The 12,182-nt window shown below is 31.2% G+C and overlaps 1 protein-coding gene across 1 annotated transcript; it reads right to left on the reverse strand.

The window, feature by feature from the left end:
- Positions 1–150: 150 nt before the first annotated feature.
- On the reverse strand, positions 151–3,978 carry LOC107957317 (probable inactive receptor-like protein kinase At3g56050). The gene is made up of 8 exons (XM_016892821.2): positions 3,664–3,978; positions 3,431–3,569; positions 2,988–3,059; positions 2,740–2,883; positions 2,183–2,643; positions 1,850–2,040; positions 1,633–1,765; positions 151–980 (listed from the first exon to the last, which is right to left on the reverse strand). The coding sequence occupies exons 1-8, from the start codon at positions 3,773–3,775 to the stop codon at positions 382–384; spliced, it is 1,851 nt and encodes a 616-aa protein (XP_016748310.1). The 5' UTR covers positions 3,776–3,978; the 3' UTR covers positions 151–381.
- Positions 3,979–12,182: the final 8,204 nt, after the last annotated feature.

Below are 12,182 nucleotides of genomic sequence, written 5' to 3' on the forward strand. Positions count from 1 at the left end.
CATAGGCTGTTATGTCTTTTTCACTAAAAATGAATAAACGATTAGGTAAAAGAGTCTTAGAATTGGCAATCACGATGCTAGGTAGAGAAAGACTGATAGCCCAAAACAAATTGATTCATCGCTGCAAAAAATGGTGGTAACAATGAACAATTAGAAATCAAGAGGATTGCCATTATGCCTTTCTGTTATGTATTTTCACACTGATGGCCCAAAACAAAGGACCACATTTTCTCTCTCGAATATATACAACAAACTTTCCAATATCTTGAAATAAATACAAACGGTACCAACCTACAGGCAAACTTATTTTTGCCTCTCCACTGACATGAAGAACAAGAAAAAAACATCCAAGTTTCTTACTTACAGCGTCAAGTTCATCCTCTAGCTTGCTTCACTAGACATGATCTCAAGCTCTGCCCACCAAAGAGGAGAAAGTTTGGGGATCGCATTATCAGGAGTGATTGCAGTAATCTCTCTCAATCTTGCACTGACTCCTCTCATATCCGGTCTGTGTCCAGGCTCAGGGTCGATGCAAGATTTTATGACCTCCCCAATCAGGTCAAATTGGTCCTTGTCGAAAGAGTTTAGAGTAGGATCGACCATCTCTACGAGGGCTTGCTCCCTTCTCAAATAGTCTGATGCCATGTCCTCAGATGAACCATTATCCACCAAGTAAGGCATCCTACCCGTTACTATTTCAAATAATAATACGCCAAAGGTATATACGTTACTTTCTAGGCTTGCCATTGTGGTATCCGAAAGGTTTATTCTGTCTCCTTCCCTGTCTGATGCAGTCAACTCATTCCAGAAACACGGATCTGAGATTTTGGCTGCATAATCTTCTGTTAGACTGACAGCTGAGGATGACAGGTTGTTATGGGGTACGGGTGGGTTTAGCTGGTGCATGTGCTCGAGGCAGTAAGCCATGCCCATTATAATTCTCAACCTCATAGCCCAGTCCAAATGCTCAGATTCTTTAACTGCAATATCAATTAAAAAGACAATGCTTACTTCAAAGCTTTAAGACTTGAGGAAAACATAAAAGGAAAATGCTTGCGACAACAAAAAAACATAAAGTTGCTTTTTCATGGTGCATGTGCATTGGTTAACATTTGATCTCAAAAGTCGTTAGCACAAAAACAGAAGCCAACTAATGTTTCTTTTCTTTCATTTTTCTATACTGAGTTAAGAGGTTTAATGTCACTGACATAAGGGGATTCCTACATATCAGGTTTCAAGTGACAGCTCGTTTATACAAATCCGGTTAAAAGCATTATATAGCAAAGAAAACAGCATGACATTCACATCTCAAAAGTCAAAAGAGTGGGATGAGTTTCCTTCTTCTATGAGGAAAATCAACAAGTTGGACAGACCAGGTCTTTCGCATTATTCTGAAAAGGTCAAACTATAAAGGATGATCCGACATAAAGAACAAGAAAATATTTATATATTGTGAACAAATTACTAAGCCTAACCGAGTTCCAGATTCTATACGCCAAGTAGCAGAATTTGGCAGCTGTCATTCATATCGCTAAATGCTTAAAGTCTATGTTAGAAATATGACACCCAGGTAACAGTAAATAAGTTAGAGGTCTATCTACAAGACCCCAAAAACACAAATCAGGTACTTACAGTGTAAATGCTCAAAGAGAGTGCCATTTGGAGCATATTCAAAAACCAACATCCTAGTGAAAGGATTATCTTCCTCACAATATCCAAGAAGGTTAACAAAATTTTTGTGGTTGACCTTTGATAATGTGTCAATCTGAAGCCATAAAAATAAAATAGTTACAGACCATAAGAACACATCAAGCATGTCTGTGTAGACGGAAATTTTTCAGTGCAATACCTTCTTCCTGAATTGTGTTTCTAAATTCTTTGACCAATCTTTGGTAGATTCAACTGGAACAGAGACCACAGCTATTTCAACTCCATTAGACAGTGTCCCTTTGAACACCGTCCCAATCGTTGTAGAACCAATTACATTGCTGAAATCTTCGCAGGCTGCTTCAAGCTCTGATCGCTTCAGCTTTGGTACACCTGAAATGCAAGTCATTGACAATATATAATAAATATTCTGGCAGAATTTGAGTCTGTCACTCGGAACTCGGGTGTAAGCATTTTGGATGATTCCCTTTTTATTAATGAGATGTAAGATATTTTAAAAGAGCAGAAGAATTACCAGTTACAAATGCTTTCTGAAGTTGTCCACTTAGCCCTGTGGCCCAAGGTTTCACAGTAGATACCTTGTAAGTTTTCAAGAGATAGGCAATGATTATTAATATTAGAAGAAATGTACCACCCCCTATGCTTCCGACTAGTATTGCTGCTTGATGACTTGACTTAGAGTCAGGAATAGAAGGATTGCTTCCCGATGGTGATGGAGCAGAAGTATTAGGTACTGTATCATTTCCAGAAGGTTTAGAAGCAGGAGCAGAGGGAGGTCGTGGAACAGGAGCACCCCTTAAATATGTACTATTTGTGGATGGTTCAGAAGATGCAGGATGAGTTGGAGCTCTAGATGTACGAGGAGATGGAGGCATACTATAATTTAAAGGGGGTGCTTTTGGTGACTTTGCAGAAGTGTTTGCCGTTTCTTGCAGCAATCTCCTTAGCACTGCACCTTCAGATCGGTCACTGTTCCTACAAGAGCATAAACAAGGATTAAATAACTGAATAAAAAAGACTAGAAAGAAACACAGCATTGCCCCGGGTATGAGAATTGAATTGTTGACTTACTGGATTGTTAGGGAGAGATCGTTGCTGAGTCCAGATGGAAGCGATTCATTGAAATTATTGTATCCCAAGTCTAATACCTCTAATTCCTTCAGTTTGCTGATCCCTTCGGGGATAGTTCCGGTAAAAGAGTTGTTCCGCAAGATACTGTGGGGGAAAACAATTGCTTCAGAACAGTGCATACAAGAAAAGTAGATCGCCAAATCGCACTTTGCTTTTGATATCAACAATCCGATAAAGATCATACTTACATAGACTTAATATGAATTAGAGTTCCAAGCTCAGGTGCCAGTGTTCCTTCAAGACAAAGATCTTTCAAATTCCTGCATTTTTATTCAGTCCATCAAATCCTTAAACAAATTAAAGGAAATAATTCATCACAATTTGCCTAAACTTTGAATCAGTATTCAGCACAAATACCAGTGCCTTTATCTGACCAAAAAATCTACTTAAAATCCCAATTTCACAAATAAATATATATATATTGAAATTTGGTAAATTAGATATCAAAGCTAGTATTTGATATTATGTTACTACTTACAATCATATCTCAAAATTGTAAATGATACTCTCCCGACCAAAAAGTAAATAAGAAATTATTAAAGGCAGAAGATTTCATTTATGTTTCCTTTCTTTTCTCGGAAACCAAACATCATCCACCCAAAAACAAACATTGGTGCCAAAAAAAACTTACAAAGCAATAACTTTGCCATCACAGCACTCGACACCAAACCAAGAACAATGGTTAATCTCTCCATTTTCTTCCTTCCAAGCCCACAAAGCACCAAATGGATCATTCACCACTCTCTCTCTTAGTCTCAACAAAGCAAATCCTGCATATCCATTACCAAAAACCATTGTTTTCCCTCCATTTTCCCAACAAACAAACCAAACCCAAAAATTGAAACAAAAAAGTGAAAAGTTTACCTTCTTCATTCAACGACCAACAAGCCAAACTTTGACATAATAAAAGCAGCAAAACACCAACTCGAAACTCTTGTCTTAGTCTTACAAACTTCCAGTTCTTCTTCATCATCATCGTCTTCTTGTTTGAGAGGTCTTCACTCGAAAAAAAAAACCAGAAAATTTTCACTATGATAGGAAGAAAAAACAAAAAAAAAAAAAGAAACGCGGCTGAGTCAGTGGGTGAATCTAACACGATATTAGAGTTAAGACAATTTTCCTTGTTTTTCTATTTGTTTCTGGTTTTGAAAACGCGTACACTCAAAAGACTCACTGAACAACGTATCAACCTTTACAAATTTCTCCCTTATTTCATTTTTAGCCGCAGTAAATAATAAAGGTAAATTAAGGTTCCGGATAATTTTCTTTTGGCATAATTTCAAAAAATACCCTCAACATTTAGGGGATTTTGGTTTTGTGCCCGTATTGACACTCTCAACGTTACAATTTTTTAAAAAATCAGTCTAATTTTAACGGTAAATATTAGTTTACAGTCAATCAAATTACAGATCAACAAAGTATCTTATGTGGCATGCCACGTAAGCATAATGTCATAATTTTTTTTTCATTTTATATCCATTCTTACTTCTTCTTTCTTTCTCTCTTTCTTCTTCATGGTTTTTGCATTAGATGGAAACCAATAAAACAAAACCAACAAATTTCCTCAAGTAGCCTCTCACAAATCCGTTCTCTAGAAATCCACCTACCAATGATCTTGCTCCATTGCGGTCTCTATTGCCAATGGAGCCTCCTGCATCAACTAGTACATGTGCAGCTCAATTCGTTTTCCTCATCACATATCTACCCATGGGAAACTAAACAAAGCCTCTGTGCAAAGTCTATTAACTCCTCCACTACTGTCAAACGTTCTAAGGTTTGAAATCTTATCTTCCTCAATGGTGGAGAAAGAGGCATTGTCGAAGCTCACTAGGGCCAACCCACCAACTGAAGACATGGATCTCAAAAACCTTAACTCCTTCGCCCAAAACCCTAATGCCAGAGACGATGCCAACGGTGACTTCGAATCGAGTGCAAGAGATAGGAAAATGACGAAGAAACCGAAGACGTTTCTAAAAAGTAGAAACTAGAGAAGTCCGTAGAGGAAGAAAGGTTGGAGAAAAAGTCAGATGGGTCACCGAATTTGGGTCGTGTTCGACTCGATTCGAAGGAGTTCGGGTCGTCATCGGAGATGCTTGATTACTTCTACTATTTTCTTCACCATTGAGGTACTCAACTGAACTTTAACAAGGTACTAATTAAATTATCTTCTTTTTTTTCTTTGGTTTCGCTATTAGCTTTCATTAGTATTTGCGATTAATTTGATGATCTATTCTATGTAGAAGAAATTTTTTATTTTTGTTTGTATCAATAGTAGTATTACAATCATAGCTTTCATGGTGAATGAATATAGTATAAGAATTTTTTTTTATTTCACTGTTAGTGTTCATTGGTTTTGATGCACTCAGAACAATTTTTTTATAGATGACATTATCTATTACATCGTGCTGATGTAGCATGCCATATAAGCTATTTTGTTGACGTGCAGTTGATTGACGATCAACTCATATTTACTGTTAAAATTGGGCTGATTTTTAAAAAAAATCGTAATATTAAGGGTGTCAATCAAAAAATAAAAAGGTTAAGGGCTAAAACCCATAAATGTTAAGGGTATTTTCAAAATTATGCCTTTTCTTTTTAACTTTTTCTATTTGTTTTCATTTACATTTTATTTTACATCTATTCATCGGTGAATATGGTTAAAATATTTTTGCAAAGTTTTTCAAATTGGATCGATAGTTTAAGTGATCAGGTCATTTGTTCATTGGTTTCATCGGTCCTTTCGGTTCAATTAAATAATTTATTAAAAATTTTAAGAAAAAAAATTGGTTTAACTGCTTGGTTTGATTAGTTATTTTGCCTGATTTAATCAATTCATACCGATTTTTAAGTCAACGATCTAAAGATTTTCTTTGAACCGATACCCTAATCGATTTTTGATACAATCAATGTGTCCAATCTGATACAAACAACATTAGAGTTTTGGTAATAAATTATATTTTTACATTCAAATGCAATAATTGATAATTTTATTGATGGTTTTATTAATGCATGCATATATTTAATTTTGGGGAAATTATACGATAATTGCATATTATTAGTTATTTTTAGGATAAATTACACCGCTTGACACGCTAAACTAATGTAGTTTCTATTTTGGTCATATTAATTTTTTTATCAATTTAGTCACTCTAATTAAGATAATTGTTCGAATTGGTCACCGTCGTTAAAAATTCCATTAATTTACTAACAGATTGCTAACGTGAACATTAACCAATTGAATAACGACACGTGGCACTCTCTTTTTTTTCTTTTTTAAACTTTTGCCTAAAGCTTATGGGTCTCTCTATAATTATTCCAAAACACTTTTTGTTCTTTCTCTTCCCTTTTCTCTCCTCTTGGTCTGTTTTGGTGGGAAACAACAGTGACCAACCATCTCACCGAAACAAAACTAGATAAGAGAGAAGAGGGAAGAGAAAGAAAAAAGTGTTTTTGGAATAATTTCAAAGAGGTTCATAAGCTTTAGTTAAAAGTAAAAAAAAAGAGTGTCACATATTGTCATTCAATTGGCTAATATGTCACACCAACAATCTATTAGTCGATTAACGAAATTTTAAATAACAATGACTAATTAAAACAAGTATCTTAATTAGATTGACTAAATTGATAAAAAATTAAAGTGGCCAAAATAGGAACAATGTTACTTTAGAGTGGTTTATGGTGTAATTTATCCATATTTTTAAAATCCAATAGATGATTGTATATTAATAATTGTAACTATTAAATTTTATGAAAATTATTATTATAAATAAAAGAACTAATTTTGGGGAATAATTTAGTTTAACTATTGGTAAGCTCCTTACAGTGGTAATATCAAAGGATTAACAATTTTTGTTCACTTCTTATTGGGAAAAAAAAGCAAAAGTAAATAGCAAAATTGTATTGTGAAGGCTTACTAATGGCAGGAGTTTGATCCCATCCCATGTGTTACGGCGGCGGTAAAAAAAGAGTGAAGGAGATGGCGGTGCCGGCGGTTACGAATCCAGAGAAGAAGGAAAGATTTAAAAAAGTAATAAACTTGGCATTTATTGACCTAGTCCTTTTCGTATTTTTTGGAAAAAGGAGTTGGGTGGGTCCATGCTTATTTGGCTTTGTCGTTTAATTTTTTTAATTTAACCAAAGTTTATTTACCTCCAAATATTGTTCAGGTTTTAAGTTGATTTATAAATTTATAAATATTTTAATTAAGTTGTGAAGATATTAATATTATACTCACACTACAGCTAATAATATTTATATAATAAATTTATAAGAAATTGATATAAATATTAAACGTCTTTAGTTGAGATGATAAAATTAAGAGAAATAATAAATTTTATAATATTTTAGGTTTAAATCTTATTTTGTATATGTATTTTTTTAGATTTTATATAATAAAGAAAAGAGATAAAGATTCCCCTCAAAATAATGTTTTTCTCTTTGTAAGGAATAAAATGTTTTTTTAATAAATTAACAATTGAATTGGGACTCGATTGAGGGTTCAATCAAAACTTTAAATATTACTATAGATTAATCAATTTTTTCTATTAATCTAGTCATTATTTGGGCACTAGATGGCAAATGTGTATATGGCACTGATCATATTTAAAATATATGAATTAAATTGTAAACATATTTGTATTTATCACATAGGTTGTTTTAAATATGATGTGTTTAAAAAGGGATAAAATTTCACTTTCTTTTAAAAAGGTCCACGCCAAATTGTCAGATTTGAATATATATCTAATGTCTAAACTAATGATTAAGGTGATAGAAAGAATTAAGTTGTATGATATTCATCTTTGAAGACTCGATTAGAATGTTTTTTAAATTCAAAAATTAATTTTAAATTTCGAATCACATTTTGAGGACGCTAGATACAATTAACCCTAAAAAATGATAAAATTAGCAAGGTCAAAATTCAAAATCAAATTATTTGTTAAAGCTGCTAATAATTTTTATTTTTGGATCTTACTGGATTTGTATTGAGGTGAAAATGAAAATCTCTAATCACTATCCTAAAAAATCTTGAATAGCACACAATTACACTAATGAAAATAAAGCAATAAAATTTCTAAAGTTATAATTAATGCATTATATTATTTACTTTGAAAAAAAATGCAATACATTAATTAAAAAATTAAAATAAAATAAAATTGAGAAAGGAGGGTAGTTGAATGATTAAATAACATTTAATTCAAACTATTGAAGTAGTGGTGCATTCATATAATGAATTGGTTTTTAAGGAATCCTTTAATTTAAATAAATATTATTTAAATTTAACCTAATTACCACTGAAAATATGGTTTTTTTTTCTTTCAAATCAATAAATCTGATTTGTTAATTTCAAATATTGGTAAGATAATTATCACATAACATCAGGGTTTTGTTAGTAATAAGCAAGAAAATAAACGAAGGTTACCAGGAATTGTTAATATTATCTTGTTTGAAAATAATGTATGGTTAAGAATTGTAGTTGTAATATCCAAGAAAATAGTTTAAAGATCCACATGCTTGACGTATACATAAAGTAGATGCAATGAGTTGTAGTAAGGGTCAGGTCATGTGCGTGAGGGCTATACGCTGCTGCTTTCAATTTATTTTATTTAGACCTCTGAATTAATAGTTTTAATTTTCAAATTCCTAGTTTATCATTGAATTTAATTTAATTATAAAATTTTAAGCAACCCAACAATGATTACTTATTAGTCTTAGACTTCCCCTAAATTACTTGCACTTTCGCTTTCTTCAAATTAAAATACAAAGCTTTTAGAATAAATTGATAAAGTCGTAGATATGATTAAGCGCAAAAGTCATACTTCTGTATTTTATTTCTTTTTTTTTTTAAAAAATCCTTTGAAAGTTATAAGGCAATACAAATGAATAGTTTATTTATTTATTTATTATTGTTGTTAATAAATAAGAAAAAAAATAAAAAATAGATTTGATTTCATGTTCCAAGGTTTTCATTCTCCAATCATGGCCAAGATCAAGGAGAGATCCAATTCGTGGAGTTGATTCAATAATTTCATTTTTCTGGCCACCCAACCTACCTTCCAATATACGTTTCACAATTAATGTGTACATACCTATTTTTATATGTTATAATATTGTTTAAGGGTACATACCTATTTTTATATGTTATGATATTGTTTAAGAATTATACGTGAATGAGTTTTAACTCAGTTAATATTATTAATAGCGAAGTTAAGGGGTTGGCAGCGATCCTAGTCCACTAAAATAGAAAAAAATTCATTTAAATCTTTTATAATGTATTAAATTTTAAATTAGTAATGATAAAATTGTACTTTGACTCCAAGATATAATAAAAAATTGATTGAATACTTTAAAAATTATAAATACATAAACTATTAAAAATTTAATTGAACCTTTTAAAAATTATAAAGATATAGATTATTGTAAAAATATATAATTTAATTCTACGCCCCCCAAAAAAATATTTCTGACTCTAACTCTGGCACTAGATATTGTTGTTGTTACAATAATAGGGAAGATGTGAGTTCATACACATTTTTCCTTCAATTTTAAGAGTTGGGAAGGGTTAGGGATAGATGTAGACATTCCATAAAGAAAAACCTAAATATTTCATAAGTTCATCTACTATTCACAAATTTGAGATTTAGTCATTGTACTTCTAATTTTTAGAAATTTAGTCTTTATACTTTTTAAATTTCAAAATTTAAGTCCAATTTTTAAAATACAGTTAAATTTGTTGGCATGACATGTTGAAATAAAAAAAAACCCCACTTAATAGTCATATAACTAAATAATAATAATGTTGTATTGAATCTGAATTCAACAGAATAATTTTAACATCGTTAATACGAAAATTTTAAAATTTTAAAAAAATAAAAAGAGACTAAATTTCTAAAAGTAAAAGCATAAAATGCAAAAAAATACATATGCTAATCACAATATATTGTTATTTTATGTTTAAGTTTAAAAGTTAAGATGCAGAAATCATATGGTAATAATGAAAGAGTGATTATGTTAATTATTGAGATAATAGAAGTGTTGTACGTTCACATCAAAGACTCCAAATTTATAAAGATCAAATTTGATAATATCTAAAGTCCATTTGGAGTCATGTCAATGGATCGATTTTGATTTTAAATTAAATAATTTAATTATAGAGTATATTTAATTGGATGGAGATTCGGCTTGCGGCCTAACCCAAGAAATTTTGTGTGTTTAATTATTATTATATTAGACATCAATTTCTTTTGCATTTCCAATAATCACCTCCCTTCCTAATGGTTGTTCAGGTTTCAGTTTCTACTAATCTTATTTCCCAATCAGATGATGCTGGATTTATATTTAATGAGATGAGAGGCACATGATTTAGTGCCACCATTGCTTTTCAAATTTTGGTGCAAATTTTTATAACTAGGAAGCAAGTCAAGTCTCAATTTTCTATAATATTTTTCCTTTTTTCTTTTTTCAAAATCTAAGTACATAGAAACATCTCCAACTATTATTATAAGAGTTGTTCACTTTATATGACAGGATTTCGGCCCCACATATAAGAATAGAGCATATCTTATTATCAATTATTTACCTTTTTAAAAAATACTTAAGATAAAAGAATTAATCATTACTATCAACACCTATATTACGACTTAAAAAAAAATACCGCAACCAATATAATTCTTTAATTTGAATGTGAGGTTTCATAAATATATTGGAAATTGAAGTACAATTAAGGTATTTTATTTGCCACTTTGTTGTGGTGAAAGAAAAAAAGAAAAGAAAAGAAAGATAAAATAAGACGAATATATATATATTTTCTATGATGTTGGTATTATTTTTATGTGATAATTGTATTATATATTTATATGAATTTTGATAGGTATGTATTTTATTTTGTATAAATTTTAACACGTTAATCATTTGTGCTATGTTCATATATATAAATATATTTGTGATGTTTTAGTTATTCTTTTTCATTATTTTGTATTTGTGTCGTATGGTCATATGGAGACATTATTAAAATAATTATATTGTGTTCAAAATTATCAGAATTTTTATAGGGACAAAATTACTAAGATTTAATTCATCATATTCAAGTAAGTCATAATTTTGTATTAAGAATAGTATAATGATTATGGTTAATTATAATTTTTTTTATTTTTTATTTTACAAATTTATTATAAAATATATTTTCAAATCTAATAACATTTCTGCGTGTAGCGAAGGTATGTATCTAGTATTTTAAATTTTAATACTTATCCACATACAAGCTGAATAAATAATGATTGAGTTAACAAATGTTATAAAAAAGCACGAACATTAAGTTAAGAAAATATTACAAGAGAATAAAGATTCAAACCCAAGAGTTTTTATATTTGTTGAGGGGAGGTTATATTTGTTCTAGAAGAGGCCTACAAAGTATCATTTATCGACAGTTAACAGACCGTTCAACAGGTCACTATTGGGCTCAGGGTGTCTATACTTGGTTTTGTCTCTCGACTCCATCGAGAGCCCAAGAGGGTCCAACAAGTGAGCTTCTTGAGAGCTTGAGATGGTGGTGAGTTCATAGGGCGGGAGTGCTTTCACCAACCAAGGAAATGTCAACATTTTCTCTTGGTGGAATTTGAATCCAAGCCCTTATATGGCATATGTGGGTAAGATGCGTACCACATATTCTAAATTGTTATATCTACACCTTGCTTGTCCGCCAAGTCAACCTTATGAGCCCCATCACAACCTCCGTAAGCTAAGGATTTGCGAGAACAAGGTCCTCTAGGAACTCTTTACCTTATGGGCCTACAATAAGGGGAACACAAATTGCAAGTACCACTCCTATAACTCCCTGAAACTTTTTTTGTGTCAGAAGGTGTCGGGTTTCAAAACCCGAGTCATTTTGAAAAGTCAAATCAAGAGGTTTTCTGAGAATGGATCGTGGAATGGTTTCATAATTCATTATTAGCAAGTTAGCATCAATATTCAGTTTAATATTAAATGTGAATAAGAAACTAAAACTTTGGCTTATGAAATAATTTATAAAAGCGGCAAAGTTTGAAGGGTCAATATGTAAAAGTATACAAATTAGATTTAGAGTATAAGAGGGTTTATATTGTTATTTACCTAAGGGTATGAAAGCAAATTTCCTATTAGCTATTTGCCATAGGAGAAAATGGTTTTACTTTTCCATTTTTACGATTTCTTCCATTTTCTCATGAACAAATTCTCTTATCTTCTTTATCTATTCTATTTTCAATTTCCTTTAATATTTGATTTTATCAAATCAATTTTTGAAGGGAAGTCTTATCTTCCTTCAACTATTGGTTCTCATTAAAAAGGCTTTTCATCAACGACAAATTGCACTGAAAACGATTGTATAGTTTCGCTACCATCAAGTTGAA

The sequence above is a fragment of the Gossypium hirsutum genome, chromosome A05, assembly GCF_007990345.1.
Source record: "Gossypium hirsutum isolate 1008001.06 chromosome A05, Gossypium_hirsutum_v2.1, whole genome shotgun sequence".
NCBI lineage: Eukaryota > Viridiplantae > Streptophyta > Magnoliopsida > Malvales > Malvaceae > Gossypium > Gossypium hirsutum.

Coding starts and splice junctions, on each gene's coding strand:
- LOC107957317 (XM_016892821.2), bottom strand. CDS start 3,775: ATGATGATGAAGAAGAACTGGAAGTTTGTAAGACTAAGACAAGAGTTT. Junction 2,884..2,987: donor CTAATTCATATTAAGTCTAT/GTAAGTATGATC, acceptor TTTCCCCCACAG/TATCTTGCGGAACAACTCTT. Junction 2,644..2,739: donor GATCTCTCCCTAACAATCCA/GTAAGTCAACAA, acceptor ATGCTCTTGTAG/GAACAGTGACCGATCTGAAG.